This window comes from Molossus molossus, unplaced genomic scaffold, assembly GCF_014108415.1.
Source record: "Molossus molossus isolate mMolMol1 unplaced genomic scaffold, mMolMol1.p scaffold_m16_p_21, whole genome shotgun sequence".
Lineage (NCBI taxonomy): Eukaryota > Metazoa > Chordata > Mammalia > Chiroptera > Molossidae > Molossus > Molossus molossus.
Genome location: NW_023425357.1, coordinates 51,522,759 through 51,539,436, shown reverse-complemented (window position 1 = coordinate 51,539,436; position 16,678 = coordinate 51,522,759). Strand labels below are relative to the sequence as shown.

The 16,678-nt window shown below is 52.5% G+C and overlaps 2 protein-coding genes across 3 annotated transcripts in view; one reads left to right on the top strand and one right to left on the bottom strand.

The window, feature by feature from the left end:
- The window catches only part of FANCA (FA complementation group A), a 48,200-nt gene extending 47,822 nt beyond the window's left edge, over nucleotides 1–378 (top strand). The window contains exon 44 of the mRNA XM_036276079.1: nucleotides 172–378. Coding sequence (XP_036131972.1) covers nucleotides 172–255 — 84 coding nt within the window. The 3' untranslated portion in view covers nucleotides 256–378. The remainder of the gene's footprint in view (nucleotides 1–171) is intronic.
- Nucleotides 379–501: 123 nt separating this feature from the next.
- Nucleotides 502–11,763, bottom strand: ZNF276 (zinc finger protein 276). 2 transcript variants are annotated; one of them, XM_036274261.1, is made up of 10 exons: nucleotides 11,075–11,763; nucleotides 10,750–10,796; nucleotides 10,208–10,654; nucleotides 9,159–9,237; nucleotides 8,091–8,174; nucleotides 3,248–3,358; nucleotides 2,625–2,700; nucleotides 2,228–2,372; nucleotides 928–1,027; nucleotides 502–857 (listed from the first exon to the last, which is right to left on the bottom strand). In XM_036274261.1, the coding sequence occupies exons 1-10, from the start codon at nucleotides 11,488–11,490 to the stop codon at nucleotides 611–613; spliced, it is 1,752 nt and encodes a 583-aa protein (XP_036130154.1). In that variant the 5' UTR covers nucleotides 11,491–11,763; the 3' UTR covers nucleotides 502–610. The 2 variants fall into 2 exon arrangements, with proteins under 2 accessions (XP_036130154.1, XP_036130155.1); XM_036274262.1 differs by having other exon boundaries at nucleotides 2,228–2,345; nucleotides 11,075–11,762.
- Between the last annotated feature and the right edge of the window lie 4,915 nt (nucleotides 11,764–16,678).

The following is a 16,678-nucleotide window of genomic DNA, read 5'->3' as shown; positions in this document are numbered from 1 at the left end:
TTCACCTTGGTGATTTTTCTCCTTGGTTTTAAATCCAATTCACTATGTGAGGATGCAGAGGCCAGCACTTGGCCTGTGGCTGCTGGCCACTTTCTGGTAGGCTGTGGTCACCAGCTTCCCTCCCCAGGCCCCAGGTGCCGTGTCTGTGCTGAGCATGGTGTTTTCTTGCAGCTGCTGGCCACTCGAGACCACGACCCAGAAGTGAGTGCCGCCCTCCTGAGCAGGCAGCAGTCCCAGGAGCCCTACCTGTCCTGACGACCCGCACAGGCACCACTCCTTTGTAAATAATTTATTATGAGCGTGACACAGAGCTCCGGTTGCACTAAAAAGTGGATTACAAATCTCTTTGATTGCTTTAGTGGGGAATCAATTATTAAAAATTTGCATCTGGCCCCAAGTCAGTGTTTATAGGAAAATAAACTGCTGGTCCCAGAGTGGACACAGGCTACCTGGGCTTTGCACCAAGCTCCCCGCCTTCCAGCACAGGTGGGGTTCGCATGGGGGCTCTCAAGAGGGAGCAAAGCTGTGCCATCGGGTCTCATGGGAAGAACTATGAAAATCGTCCTTCAGCCTCATCTACCACCTGGCGAGTTCAGATGCTGGTACACCTTCAGGTAGGCTCTGGCTTCACAGCCTGACCCTCCGTGGTCCCAGGTGGTGGCTCCAGGGGCAGGGCCTTGTCCTGGGTCTGTGTCAATGGGTGGACCATGGACATGTGCACATTTAGGTTGTGAGCCTTTTCAAACCGCCGGCCACACTGGTCACAGGCGAAGTCCAGCTCGGTCTCGGCCTTGTGTTTGGTCATGTGGTACTTGAGGGATGCCCGCTGCCGGCACTGGAACCCACAGACTTCACACCTGAGGACAGAAGGAGGTTAGCAAGGATCTGGGTGCCCGTGTGTGCGCGGAGGTGCCAGCCCACACTTACTGCAGAGGCTTGGCTCCCGAGTGCCGCATCTGGTGGACGAGGAGGTGCTTCCGCTGCTTGAAGGTCTGTCCACACTCGTCACAGATGTAGTTCCGCACCTCTGAGAAGAGGCGAGTGAGTACAGGCCCCAGAAAGGCCCACCCTGCTAGGCTTCCTACACTGAGTGCCCAAGCAGGGGACCTTGCCAACCTCACTTAAGTCAGATGAAAGACAATTCTGATACAAATCGTTAGAGCCCTCCAACCAGTGACTGGGGCTTCCTCAGAATCCACTGCACATTTGAAGACCGTTTTCTTAAATGTCTTAGAAGGCCCTCTATTCACGAACACAAATTCTTAAGAGGAAGGCACATCACAACGTCTCGGCTACTCCAGAAATTACCCCACGTTGGACTCGCCACGGGAGCACCCACTTTGAAAGTCATTTTCTTACAGTCTTGAACAAAAGCTGAATGGTCAAACTCTACCCCACCAATTCCCCTGGATGTGCACCTGGGCTCAGCCACATGCTTCTGCTCGGTGTCACTTCACATCCCACCTGCTGTCTAACATGAACCAGTCCCCTGAGTCCACTGAGACACCGTCTGGAGACCCAGCCTCAGAACGATGTGTCAGGGACTCGACAAGCAAGAACACTCAGCAGAAGCCACAGGGAGACAGTATTCATTTGAAACAGGAGTGACCCAGCAGTGAAGTGGACAGACCTGAACGAAGTCAGTCATTTTTACAAAATCTACAAGCAAGCAAACTACTAAACACTGTCTCAGGAGGTGCTGGCTTGGAGCTGTCTCCTGGGCAGGAGCAGCCGAGAGGCATGTGGGGCAGAGGAGTGGCCCTCGAGTGCTGACGGGGACAGCGGCACCCGAGTTGTTATCCTCACCATCTTCACAGTGCACGTGACACTTCCTCTTACCCCAAAGAGCCTTTAAAAATTTTTTATTCAACACCACAGCCCTGGCCGGTTTGGCTCAGCAGTTAGAGTGTCAGCCCACAGACTGAAGGGTCACGGGTTTGATTCCCAGTCAAAGGCATGTACCTGGGTTGCAGGTTCAATTCCCCGACCTCAGCAGGGACATGTGGGAGGCAGCCAATTGATGTCTCTCTCACATTGATGTTCCTCCCTCCCACTGTATCTAAACACTGATAGAAAAGTATAGGGTGAGGATTAACAAAAAAAACAAAAAAGAAAACGCACAGAAAGGCACTGGGATTTCTTGGCTGTCAGTTCCTGCTGAGCTGACCTGCCAACACTGCAGCCCAAGGACAGGCCCACAAGGCTGAGGCTGTTCCCAGGGACGCACCTGTGTGGATGAGCTTCACATGCCGCTGCAGGTAGCGGTCGATCATGAACACCTTGTTGCAGCCGGGGTGGGGACAGGGCCTTTCACGGACCTCCTCGTGGTGCTCCTTTATGTGCTTCTGCGGGGACAGCAAGGCCCTGAGCACCTGGGCTCGGCCAAGACAGAGCTTGCCCATCACGTAGCACCTGCCCAGCACCCTTGAAGGAACAGACCCAACCATTCCTCACTCAAGATGGGTGCTTTCCCAAGAGCAAAGGCTGGTGCACCCCCCCTGTGGACCATGGCAATGGCGGGGCTGCTTCGCATCTCCATCTCCCCAGCACCCTTGGGTGTCTGCACCTGGCGCCTCACCCGGGCCCGTGGACTCCCGCCCTGGCTCCAACAGGACCGTCCTCACCTTCATGCCATCAGCCCCTCGGTACACGGCTGTGCAGCCCTGGTAGGGGCATTTGTAGATGGTGGGCAGCTCCTCTCTGCAACAGAGCACAGTGTGGAGCTGCTGCCCTGCCACTGCCTGGCAGTGCAGCCCACACCTAGCCTTGCCTTTAAGAAAGATTTTTCTGCCCTGGCCGGTTTGGCTCAGCAGTTGGAGCATCAGCCTGTAGTCCGGAGAGACCGGGTTCGGTTCCTGCTAAGGGCACATACCTCGGATGCAGTTTGTCCCTGGCCCTGGGTGGGTCATGCAGGAGGCAGTCACTCTATGTGTCCCTTTCACATCAATGTATCTCTCTCTCTCTCTCTCTCCCCCTCCCTCCCTCTCCCTCTCCCTCTCCCTCTCCCTCCCACTGTATCTGAACAAAAAATGGAAAAATGTCCCTGGGTGAGGATAAAAAAAGTTTTTTCTTTATTGATTTTAGAGAGAGGAAGTGAGAGGGAGAGAGAGAAACACTGATGAGAGAGAACATTGACTGGCCGCCTCCTGCACGCCCCCCACTGGGCACGTGCCCTGACCAGGAATCGAACCGGGACCTCTTGGTGCAGGGTCCACGCTCCACCCCTCAGCCATACCGGCAGCCTCACCTTTCACAGCGGAGCTTGTTCTTCCAGCCTGGCTTTGGCCCAGGCTTCTTTCGGATTTTTGGTTCTTCAGGCTTCTTGGCGTCTTTGTTTCCATTCTTCTTACCAGAGACCCTGGGGAAAAGGAAATCAGATGCAGTGACATGTCTGGACTCGTACCTCTGTACATGGTTCTCGTTTTCCTTCCCACTCTCCTCCAATATGATTCAAGCTTCCAGGGAACCTGCTTTAGTCTCGGTGCTAACTGGGGGTCCTGAAATGGACCCTAAGCCACCAAAGCCAGAACAACTCGGGGCTGATACCCGGTACAGGGACCATGAGCACAGTGACGACAGGAGTGGGTGTTCAGGACTACAGCCGTACCCCTATTCTAAACATCGAAACCAAACACTGTCAGGAGACACCATGGAAAACGGCGGCGTAGGGAAGCTTTAGGGGTCAGTCCCTCTACCAAAACAACCATTGAGCTAGAAAAAAGAACAGATGAACAGTTGTGGAACTCTGGATCCTGATGGGAGACTCAGCAACCAGGGAAGCCCTTGAGGGGTAAGTGCTGACTCAGAAGAGTGCTTTGTGCTTCACCAGCTGCCACCCCCACTCTTCAGCCCTGTTGCTGGGGCCAGAGTGGGTTGTGGGGACCCTGTCCCCCAACAGTGTGGGGAATGAGCGCAGGTGCAGCAACATCCAGTAGTGTCTAGCGCAAGTCTCGAGAGATGCACACACTTGTTTTCCTTTTTGGATCCAGACACTTAAGGAATTCTGTCAGAAATAGAAGAGAGCATCTGGGGCCACATGTGACAAGCCACGGCTGACATCATTCTCAATGCTTAGAGCCTGAAAGCCCTCTGAGGTCAAGAACAAGAAAATAGTATTGGACATCCTAGCCAGAGAAATTAGGCAAGAAAAAATAACATCCATCTACATTAGAAAGGAAGGAAAATTAACTATTCATAGATGATGTCTTATACGTAAAAATCTCTAAGGAATCCACGTACAAAGTACATTCAGCAAAGTTGCAGGGCACAAAATCAACACAAACATCAGTCCTATTTCTACATGCTAACAGTGGACCACCCAAAAAGGAATTTAAGAAAACTCATTTGTAGTTGCATCAAAAAGAATAAAGTAGCAATAAATAATCCAGAGGTGAAAGACTTGACACTGAAAACCACAAAACTCTGATGAAAGAAACCAAGTCTTAAATCAATGGAAAGACACCCGTGTTCATGGACCGGAGGACTGAGTGTTAACATGGCAGTGCTTCCCCAAAGCAATCTGCAGATTCAGTCACTGTCAAAATCCCAATGGTGTTTTTAGCAGAAATAGAAAATCCTAAATTTCACATTGAATTTCAGGGGATGCTGAATAGCCAAACAATTTTGAAACTGCTGGAAGATTCACATTTCCTGATTCCAAAATTAACTACTACAAAAGCACAATAATCAAAACAGTATGGTACTGGCATAAAGAAAGACATGTAAACCAACTGAATAGAACTGAGAGAACAGAAATACTCTCATGAGTACAAGCAGCTATTTTTTTTTTTTTTTATCCTCACCCGAGGATATTTTTCCATTTTTTGTACAGATAGAGTGGGAGGGAGGGAGGGAGAGAGAGAGAGAGAGAGAGAGAGAAACATCGACGTGAAGGGACACATCGAGTGGCTGCCACCCGCACGACCAACCAGGGCCGGGGACAAACTGCAACCGAAGTACGTGCCCTTAGCGGGAACCGAACCCCGGTCTCTCCGGACCACAGGCCGATGCTCTAACCGCTGAGCCAAACCGGCCAGGGCCAAGCAGCTATTTTTGACAAGGGTGCCAAGACTTCAGTGAGGAAAGGAGTCTCTCCCTCAAAGGCGCTGGGAAATGATACCTGCACACAGAAGGAAGCTGGACCCTAATGAACACCACACACAAAAATTAACTCGGTCCTGCCCTGGCCAGTTTGGCTCAGCGGTTAGAGCATCGGCCTGCGGTCCGGAGAGACCCGGGAAGTTCCCGCTGAGGGCGCGTACCTCGGTTGCAGTTTGTCCCCGGCCCTGGTTGGTTGTGCGGGTGGCGACCACTCGATGTGTCCCTTTTACATTGATGTTTCTCTCTCTCTGTTCCTCTCTCTCCCTCCCACTCTACCTGAACAAAAAATAGAAAAATGTCCTCAGGTGAGGATGATTTAAAAAAAAAAAAAAAAATTTAACTCGGTCCTGGCCAGTCTAGCTCAGTAGTTAAAGCGTCAGACCAGAGATCCGTGGGTTTGATTCAGGTCAAGAGCACATATCTCAGTTGTGGTTCGGGCCCTGGCCCTGGTCAGGGTCCGGCAGGAGGCAACCAGTCGGTGTCTGTCTGTCCCCCCCCCCTCCTCCACTCCACTCTATCTGAAGATAAATGGAAAAATATCCTCGGGTGAGGATTTAAAAATAAATAACTCAAATGGTTCAAAGGCCTAAATATGAGCTAAAACTAAAGCTCTTAGGAGAAAACGGGTAAATCTTCATGATCTTGGATTTGGCCATGGTTTCTTAAATATGATACAGAAACACAGGCAATGAAAGAAAACACAGGTAAACTGGACTTCAAGTGAAAACTTTTGTGCATCAAATGACATTCCCAAGAGAGTGAAAGGGATAGCCCATGAATAGGAGAAACTATCTTACAACTCAAGTGCAAAAAGGCAAACAACCTAATTAACATATGGGGGAAGGACCTGAAGAGGCATTTCTCCAAAGAAGATAAAAGCATGGAGCCCTGGCCAGGAAGCTCAGTTGTTCAGAGCATCGTCCTTATATCCCAAGGTTTCAGGTTTGATCCCAGGCCAGGACACAGACAAGAATCAACCAATGGAACAACAATTGATGGAACAACAAATTGATGTTTCTCTCTAAAATCAGTAATTTTGTAAAAAGATAAGCATGTGAAAAGATGTTCAATATCACCAGTCATTTGAGAAATGCAAATCAGATGACAATGAGATACCACTTCCCACCCATTAGGATGATCTTTTCTTTTTTTTTAAAGAAAATATTTCAAGGATGTGGAGAAATCAGAACCCTTGTTGGTGGAAAGAGAAAATGGTGCAGCTGCTGTGCGAAACTGGAGGCAGCTCTTCAAAGTTAAATGTGGAGCTGCCATGGGCCCAACAGCTCTACTTGTGGGCACGGGCCCAAGGAATCCGAAACAGGGCCTCATGCAGACACCTGTGCACCAGTGTTCACAGCGTCACTCACAATAACCACGAGGTGAGGCAGCCCAGATGTGGTCTAGCCACACAGCAGAGCATTATTCTGCCACAGAAAGGAAAGAGTTCTGACACACGCTGCATGGTGCATCTCAGAAACATGATGCTGGCGAAAGAAGCCAGTCACAAAAGGACAAATATTATATAACCCTACTTCTGTGACATCCCTAGAAGTGGTACCTAGATTAGAGGTTGTCAGGGCCTGGAGGGAGGAGGAAGGGGAAGTCACTGCTTAATGGGCACAGAGTTTCTGTTCAGGATGGCGAGTTTGGAAATAGTGATTGTTGCACAACACTGTAAATGTATTTAATGCCACTGAACTATATACTTTAAAATGTTAAAGTTTTGTGCCCGGCCTGTGTGGCGCACTGGTTGAGCATCCACCCATACACCAAGAGGTCACCAGTTCGGTTCCCGGTCAGGGCACACACCCAGGTTGTAGGCCCAATCTCCAATGCAGGGCATGCAGGAGGCAGCCAGTCGATGTTCCCCCTCATTGATGTTTCTATCTCTCTCTCCCTCTCCCTTCCTCTCTAAAAAAAATAAAAATAAATTTTTAAATGGTAAGCTTTGTTACGTGTACTTTACCACAATTTTATTATTTTTGGTACATGTCCCTAGCGGGAACCAAACCCAGGACTCTCTGGTCCTCAGGCTGATTCTCCAACCGCTGAGCCAAACCAGACAGGGCTATTTTACCACAATTGAAAAGGTTTATAAATAACTATCCTCCTCCTTGAAGAGTCTATTAAAAGAACCTTTTGGTGACTACACAGGCTTCTCCTCTCCTCGTCTCTAATAACTGTTCTTTGAGACCTGGCTGCGTGTCTGCTGCTCACTGGCCTCCACCCTCTTCTGAGTGGCATGTACCCTATCAGAGCCACACTGACCAGTGACTCGCCATGTCCCCCCCACCCTGGAGCACACGTTTGCTGAGAGCAGGAGGCCTGAGATCCTGTGGGTTTCACAGGTGGTCCCTGCAGGAGGGAGGCTGTGTGGGGTCTCTGCCCAGGGCCGTCTCCTGTCCTGCTCCCTGTAACCCATGTCAGAACTAAAGGACGAGAAGCCATGACTGCCCCTCCATCTGCACTTTCCCTGGCTGTGGTGCGCTCCTGATTCCGCTGTGCTTACAATGCTGAACACACTGCCCACGTCGGGCCCCCACGACTGGGAGGGCTTGGGGCGTCCTGGGCACAGGGTTGGGAGGAAAGGGACACATAAAAATGTCCCTGCCTGCCAGAGACAACAAAGTCTTTGAAAAGAGAAGGTCAAGACAAGGTCATAGAAGTGACTCAACAAGGAAGTAGCATAGAAATCGGCATCAGGCTGAATCCGAGCCCCGGCGACTCATCTGAGAGCAGGACCAGAGGCCGGCAGGGTGGACACCAGTGGTGTAGCTGTAAGCAGCGCGGGCCCATGGGGCTCACCCTAACAGGGCCATCTGCTGCCTCCTGAGTGACACAGGCCGAGTCCCACAGCTGAGCTGGGAGAGGCCTCCACGCACTCAGAAGCCACACTGCACTCCGCTCAGCAGGTGACATGAACCCTGTGCTGGGTCACCTGCCGGACACCACCCCAGGCCGGGGCACCTGCACCAAGACTGTGCCCTTACTTCTTCTCTGGGTAAGGCTCAAAGGAATCATCTGACGACTGGGTATTCTGCTTCTTGTCATTGTCATCTTCGCTCAGGAAGTCCCTGGGACAGAAGAGAGAGCCTTTAGAAAGCCCGGGGCGGAGACAGATCCGATGCGACTTCCTGTCTGAAGACCACACCAGTCCCCGTGCTCCATGTTTCAGTTCTCCTGAAAAGGTCACAGGAGACCTAAAACCCCAAATCTCTGACCCCATCTCCTAATGGAATATTCTCACACCAGGACCCCAAACTCAGGAGCCTCTCCTTGGGGGCCCCAGGCAGGGAATAAGTGGCGCTCAGAACATCACCTCCCTCTGAGCACCTGTCAAGCTGACGGCCAGCTGTCAGCCAGTTCAAAGGTTACAAAGGCCAGAAAAGTTCTCCATCTGTAGCCTTCGCCCTGAAGTACGAATCACTACTCACTCTCTGTTGGCTTTGGCCTTCCTCTGTGGGCCGCCACAGACAGGAAAAGGCTTGGGGCTGGCTGGTGGCCTGAAAGACAGCCATGCCCCCCTGGCCCCAGGAGTGCTTCTAGCACACGCACTTGGGTTCTTCCCGCACCTTGGCCACGGGCGCCCCACTACAGTTGCACTAAAGACTGTTGTACTCTATGGACTAGGGTGCATCTGCATTCCAGCCACGGCTATGGGGGTGAGGTGGAAGGGTGAGTGGTTCCTGGCTCAGTGATAGGGGTGGCCCAGGAGCGGACAGTTACAAGTCACACTCAGATCATGACAAAGGGCCAGAGGCAGGCTTCCTCTGCTCTAGGGACATGTGGGTCAGCACAGAACTAAGGCCTTGGAGGAGGAGACAGCGGTAGCAGCAGAGGGTGCCCGCAGGACACACACAGGAGTTCCACACTGCCTGGGCCCTGCGGCCTGGTAGCTGCATCAGGGTGGGGTTCCCTCTGGGACCCAGGAGCCCCCAATTAGGACAGAGAAGCCTGGAAGCACCCCTGGCCAGGACACAGGCAGCGAGCCCCTAGGATGGTAGAGTTTGGTTTTCCAAGGAGAAATTTTAGGCTGTTTAAACCCACTCTTCTCTCACCCCTCAGAAAGGTCACTGAACTCGTCTTTTACCCGATCATCCGAGGCTGAAGAAGGAAACTGCTTCTCCCCCAACTGCCCTGAGAAACAAGAACAAGGCTCCTGTTACCAACACAGCGCAGGCAGGGCTCCTGGCCAGGAGGCAGGGCTGTGCGAGGACAGAGCCTTCCTCATGGGGGAGCCTGGGGTCCTCCAGCCTCAAGTTCCACCCACCTCCCAACTCCATCCCCCAGAAGTTCCCAGCACTGCAGAGCCCACGGGGCCACCCCTGTCCCAGCACAGGCCATGGCAGTGCCGAGCGCCAGAAACCCAGCTGACAGTCCGTCTCAGCTGCCCAGCCCCTCCCCAGAGGTTCAGATCCAGCCGGTTCCGGGTGGGATGACTCACACTTCGTGGATGTTTAGGGACATTTGAAAACATCATTGTTATCAAGGTACTGCATGCAGTTTAAAGAGCTGTGTAGCCCTAAGGACCCTCCGACGCAGTCCCCGCTCCCTCCCAGCATCTGAGAATCTCCACCCCTGAGCCCCCCTGGGAGCTGCACTTCCTGAAGGTGCACAGGGGCCTCGCACTCAGGAGCGGCACACGTGCAGCAGATGGCAGGTGGGGCTGGCCTGGCCCTCCTGACATGATGTCCGTGAACAGCTGCACCGCACTCTGTGGGACTGGACCTCAGAAGGGCCTGTGTTCCCCTCCCCACTCAGCAGAGGAGCCTCTCCACACTTGTCCCATTAGGGTGTCACCAGGGTGCTGGCTGAGGCCCAGGAAATGACCCGAAACAGTCTCAGAGGCACCAGCTGCTCTTCCCCCACACCCCACACAAGGGCCCCATTCTTCTCCCCCCTCGGTCCCTTGGCTGGAGCAGGCGGAGGGAGACAGGACAGCGGAGGCTCACGCCCCAGACACGCTGGCACAGGGTCCTCGGCCCTCCCTGCTGCTGGATGCCGCAGGGCCCCACCAGGGCCCATGAGTGCAGACATCACTTCCTGCTGAGGGCCCTGCTGGCTCAGGGACAGGAATCCTGGTCTAACTGCTCAGAGAACCTCCTACCTGGAGCCCCACTCGGGGGCAGGCTTGGCTGAGGCAAGGGACTCGGCCCAGGCCCCAGAGGGCTGCCGTCCGACAGGGGCTGGGCCACGTCTGCGCTGGGCAGTGTCTCCATCTCGGCCCCGGCTGCAGTCGCTCTGCCCTGGGAGCTCGCAGGGGCAGCCCCAGGGGGGTTGGACCTCTGCAGCTGGGTGAGCCGTGGGGCCGTCTCCTTGTCCCACGTCCACTTGACTGCCAACGCACTGTCCAGCAAGAGAGCCCCGCAGCTGGAGTTGGCGTCCATGGTGTAGTTGTGGCCTTGGTCACAGCCCCACACGGCCTGGATGACACCGCAGTACTCGGAGGACAGTGTCCTCTGGAGGCTGGGCAGGGCCCCGCAGCTGCCTGCGTGTCCGTGCACCCACCCCACCAAGCCGCGCAGACCTTCGGGGCTTGAAGTAATCAGGTCCACTGGAAAGGCACAGAGACAGCAGCCCCGCGGCTGGTCAGCGCCCAGCCCACAGCGAGTCCACCCACGCACCACCCTCCATGTACAGGGCACTCACCCAGACACGCTCCCTCCTCAGCCTCTGTCCGGGACTGGGCACCCCCCCTGCAAAGGATCAACATGATATGAGTGGGGTCCCTTCACTGGCCCTCTCCCACGTTCGGGCTGCCCCTGGCCCTTCGTGGCTGTCTCTCCTTCCCCCAGAGCCGCTGAGGCCTCACCTCCACACCAGTGTACTGGGGCTTCCACACATCTGCTGCCCCCACCATGGCCTCCCCACTGCCGGGTTCCCACCAGGCACTCCCTGTGCCGAGAACAGCACAGCACAGCACAGCACACGGGGCTTAGCCCGAGCACCCCCAAATGAATAAAGGAGCGCCTACTGTGTGCAGGGCTTCCGGGGTCCCATCGGGGACACGTTGACTCTCTGCAGGAAGGACTTGAGGAGGCCGTGGCACTGGTAGAACTGGGTGTGGCAGTTCTTGCAGACAAACTGAGACAAAGCTGGGTCCTGGTGGATGGCCACGCCCAGCAGGTGCTGAAAGTCCCTGACGAACACATGGTCCCCTGGGGGTGGTTCCTCTGAGCTCCGCCCAGGCGCCCGGCCAGAGATGCTGCGGAGACTCCGCGCAGAGAACTTCCCATGGCAGAGGCGGCAGTGCCCCATGGCAAGAGCCCGGCCTGTTCCTGGGCAAGCACAGAACATGCTCAGTGAGCCCGCAAGACTGCTTGCTGCACAGGGCATGCAGGACACAGGTCCAGGAGGGGAGCCACTGGCCCCAGAGGAGGTGAGGCCCATGTTCTGCCAGCCTCCCACAGCCTCGAGTAGACAAGAACTCTCCCTGGGGCCTTCCTAGATCCTACATATACTGCCAAAACTCAAGCCCTTGTCTGGGCCAAAGGTAGGGCTCTGGCTCTGAGTTCCCAGCTAAACATATGGCCTTTGGAAAGATGTGGTCAGTGGAGGGCCTTCTGGTCCAGGGAACCTTTCGAAGAATTCTAAATGCCTCCATAACAAGGCCAGTATTACAATGAGACCAAAACCAGACAAGGACACCACAGGAAAAGATAACTACAGACCAATATCCCTGGCGGACATAGATGCAAAAGTCCTCAACAAAACAGGAGCAAAACAAATTCAACAATACATCTAAAGAATCATACACCATGATCCAGTGGGATTAATTCCAGGAATGCAAGGACAGTTCAACATCCACAAATCTATGCAATTCACCACATTAACAAAATAAAGGATAAAAATCATACGACCACCTCAATAGATGTAGAAAATGTATTTGACAAAGTTTAACAACAGTTAACAATTTTAAAAAATCCTCTCATCATAGTGGGCTTAGGGAAAACATACCTCAACATAATAAAGGCTGTACATAAAAAGCCCACAGCTAACACCACACTCAGTGGTGCAAAGCTGAAAACTTGCCTCTCAGATCAAGAGCAGGACAAAGAGGCCTGCTCTCACCACTTCTATTCAACATAATAGTGTAAGTCCTAGCCAGAGCAATTAGGCAAGAAAAACAAATAAAAGGCATTTAAATTGGAAAGAAAGAAGTAAAACTGTATTTGCAGATGTCATAATTATTATATACAGGAAACCCTAAAGGCTTCACCAAAAACAATCAAACAAAAACACCTGTCAGAACTAATAAACAAATTCAGTAAAGTCACAGGATACAAAATCAATATGCAAAAATCAGCTGTAACAAATTATCAGAAACGGAAAATTGTTTCTGCAATTTTCAATTGCATCAAAAAGAATAAAATACCTAGGAATAAATTTAACCAAGATGATGAAAACTATAAAATACTGATGAAAGAAATTAAAGACACAAATAAGTAGACAAATACCGTGAATTTGAAGAATTAATACTGTTAAAATGCCCACACTACCCAAAGCCACCTAAGATTCGATGCAATCCCTATCAAAATTCCAATAGCATTTAGTGAGAGAAAGGAAAGGGGGACAGGGAGAGGAGAGAGAGAAAAACATTGATTTGTTGTCCCACTTATTTATATATTCATTGGTTGATTCTTTTTTTTTATCCTCATCCAAGGACATTTTCCATTTTTTTGTTCAGATAGAGTGGGAGGGAGAGAGAGAGGGAGCAAAACATCGATGTGAAAGGGACACATCGAGTGGGTGCCACCCGCACGACCCAACTAGGGCCAGGGACAAACTGCAGCCAAGGTACGTGCCCTTAGCGAGAACCGAACTCAGGTCTCTCTGGACCGCAGGCCAACGCTCTAACCACTGAGCCAAATCAGCCAGGGCTCATTGGTTAATTCTTTTTTTTTCTTTTAATCCTCACCTAAGGACATGTTTTTCATTGATTCTAAAGAGAGAGTTAGGGTGCGGGGGGAGAGAGAGGGGAACATCATATGAGATAGAAACATGGATCAGTTGCCTTCTGTACACACCTAGACTGGGGATCAAACCCAAAACCTGGGTATGTGCCCTGACTGGGAATCGAACCCATGACCTTTCCATGCTCAGGAGGACGCTCTAACCAACTAAGCTATCCAGCTAGGTCCAATAGCATTTTTAACTAAATAGAACTAACAATCTTAAAATTCATACGGAACCACAAAAGACCCCAAATAGCCAAAGCAATCGTGAGAAAGAAAAACAAAGCTGGAAGCATCACAATTCCTTCGTCACACTGAGTCACAAAGCTAAAGTAATCAAAACAGTATAGCACTGGCATAAAAACAGACCCTTAATATAAGAATAGAGAGCCCAGAAATAAACCCATGCATATATGGTCAATTAATCGATGACAAAGAAGCCAAGAATATACAATGGGGAAATGACAGTTTCTTCAATACATGGTGTTGGAAAAACTGGAGAGCCACCTGCAAAAAAGAAAAATGATACCACTATCTCATGCCATACGCAAAAGTCAACTTTTGCGTATGATTAAAGACTTGAAAGACCTGACACCATAAGATGACTAGAAGAAAACATAGGCTGTGAAATCCCTGACATTGGTCTTCGTGATAATTTTTGGGTTTGACACCAAAAGCAAAGGCAACAAAAGCAAAAATAAGAGGAACTACATCAAACTACAAAGCTGCACAGCAAGGAAACCATCAGCTAAATGAACAGGCAGCCTGCTGATGGGAGAAATTATTTGCCAGGCACTTACCTAAGGGGTTAATATCCAAAACATAAAGAACTCATAGCAAAAAAACACATACAATCTGATTTAAAAATGGACAGAGTATCTGAATTAAAATTTTTCCAAAGAAGATATACAAATGGCCACCAGGTACAGTTAAGTCCTCACTTAATGTTGTCATCAGGTTCTTGCAACTGTGGCAAAACAACATATAAGGAAACCAGTTTTACAGTAGGTTAACTGATATGAACAAGAGTTAAGTTCCTGTGGCACCTCATCCAATTTGTAACAAAACTACACCGATGAAACAATGTTATTCAAGGACCTGCTGTTTATGAAAAGGTGCTCAACAGCACTAATCATCAGGGGAAAGCAAACCAAAATCACAATGAGATCCCACCTCACACCTGTTAGAATGGCTATCATCAAAAACAGAACAAGGGTGGGCAAGCATGTAGAAAAAGGGAACCCTTGTGCACTGTAGGTGGGAATGCAGATTGGTCCTGAAAACATTTAAGATGAAACTGCCTCATGACCTAGTGATTACTTCTGAGTACATATCCGAAGGAAACAAAAACTACATGTGCCGCCATGTTCATAGCATCATTCTTCACAGTAGCCAAGACCTAAAAACAACCTGTGTCACCCTGGCTGGTGTGGCTCAGTTGGTTGGGGAATCATCCTGTACACCGAAAGGTGGCAGGTTCAATTCCGGATCAGGGCACTTACCCAGGTTTTGGGTTCGATCCCTGGTTTAGGTGCTTTTGGGAGGAGTCTGATCAATGTTCCTCCCCCCCCTAAAATCAATTTTTAAGAATCTTTTAAAAAAATCCAACCTAAGTATCCATCAATGGCTGGATAGGATGTGATATAGAAATCTACATATATACATATACAATGAAATATTATTCAGCCATAAAGAAAGAAACCCTGCCATTTGTAGTAATGTGGATGAACCTTAACGGTACTATGCCAAGTAAAATAAGTCAGAGAAAAGCTAATGCCCCATGTTCTTACTTATACAGTATGTGGAATCTAAAAAAAGAAAAAGGAAAAAAAACCGAACACATACACAGAACAGATTGGTGGTTGCCAGGTTGGAGAAGTGTTGGTGAATTGGGTGAAGGTACAAAAAGTACAAACTTCTACTGATAAAAGAAGTAAGTCCTGGGGATGTATGGGCCGCATAGTGATTATAATGAACAACACTGACTGTATATGTGAAAGTTGCTAATAGAGTAGATCTTAAAAGTTCTCATCATAAAAAAAGCTGTGTCCGGCAGTGTGGCTCAGTGGTTGAGCGTGGACCCGTGCCCCAACGGGACACAGATCAGACTCCGGTTGGGACACACGGCCAGATTGTGGGCTCAATCCCAGTGGGGAGCAGGAGGCGGCCAATCCATGTTCTCGCTCACTGATGTTTCTCTCCCTCTAAATCAATAAAGAAAAAAATTCTTTTAAAAAAAGTCATTGTGAGACATGTTAACCGTATTGTGATAACCATCTTACAATACATACAAATATCGAATTATTAGGTTGTACATCTGAAACTAACAATTATAGCTCAATAAAAAAATTTTTCAAAGAAAACTAAAAAAAAAATGTTTTTAAATAAGTGCCTCCACAACTGGTAAGTTCATAAAGGAAGCGGGAACTTCATTCTCTCGCACCGACGCCCTGAGGCCAGAAGCGAAGGGGGGTGTCCGCGCTCCCGCCGCCCCCGTGGGTCTCCTGCCCGCCACTCGCGGGCGAAGCCACCACCCTCTCTGCCCCACCCGCGCCACCCAGGGTGAAAGGAAGCAGCGCGAAGCCGAGGGGCCAGAGCGCACCGGAGGCCAGGCGGGCGCGGGGCTCGGACCCCCTGCCGGGAGGCGCCCTCACCTCCACCTGACCCGCGGGTGTTCACGAGCCGGCAGCGGGGCTCGGGCGGGTGCGCAGTCCGTCAGGCTGCAGACCCCGCCGACCCGCACGGAGACCCGGCCCGCCCGCCCGCAGACCTGCGCCGGGAGCGAGCTCGGGCGGCAAGGGTCAGCGTCTTGCGAAACAGCGCGGGCGCCGGGGAGGCCCCGCCCGCCTCCCGCAGCCCGAGGACGCCGGGCCCGGGGCACGAGCGGGACTGGCCGGGGCGCCGGCCGCACCCACCTGCCTCGTCGGCGCCGTCCTCGCCCGCGTCCCCGCAGGCCCGCGCCGGCCCCCAGCCCAGCCGCGAAGCCACCAAGGCCGCCGCCTCGTCCACGCTCGGCCCGCTGCGGGCGGGGCGGCCCCGGGTCCGGCCGCCGCCCGAGCCCCCGCGCTGCCCCGCCGCCCCGGGCGACAGGAAGCGGCCGAGCCGGTCCCGTTTCATGGCGGCGCCCGGCGCTCGGCCCCGCCCGGCCGCGCTGGGCCTGCTCGGCTCGCTGGGCGGCTGCGGGGCCCGCTCGCTCGCGCTCGGCCCGGAGCTCCCGTCCGCCCCGGGCACTGAGCGCGCTCGTTCCCGCCCGACGGCGCCGCCCGCTCCGCCGCCTGGAAGCCGGGCAGGCGGGGCGCGCAGAGGAGGGGCCGCGAGACGACGCGCGGGGCGGGGCGGGGCGGGGCGCGGGGGCGGGGCGCGCGGCTGGCGTGTCTCCGACGTGGAGCGAGGGCTCGGTCGTTGAGCTCGCACGTCCGTGGCAACGGCGTGAGTCACCGCCGAGCTCCGCCGCGCCGCCCCGCCCCTTCCGCCCTCGGCGCCCAGCTCGCAGGGCGGGCGGGGCAGGCGGAAGCGCGCCGGCGCCGGTCTCCGGTTCCGGCGGTCCGTGGTCCGGGCGGCGCCCGCGCCCGCGCGTTCTTTGTTCCGGCCTCCGGCGTTCTCCCCGCCCCTGGGCCGCCAGC

What these genes read in the sequence shown, in the direction of transcription:
- ZNF276 (XM_036274261.1), bottom strand. Translation starts at nt 11,490, where the DNA reads ATGGGCCTCACCTCCTCTGGGGCCAGTGGCTCCCCTCCTGGACCTGTG. An exon ending in TTCAGTGACCTTTCTGAGGG is followed by an intron (nt 8,175 to 9,158) that starts GTGAGAGAAGAG and finishes CTTCTGTCCCAG; the next exon opens with GGACTTCCTGAGCGAAGATG. An exon ending in TGTGAAGCTCATCCACACAG is followed by an intron (nt 1,028 to 2,227) that starts GTGCGTCCCTGG and finishes GCCTCTTCTCAG; the next exon opens with AGGTGCGGAACTACATCTGT.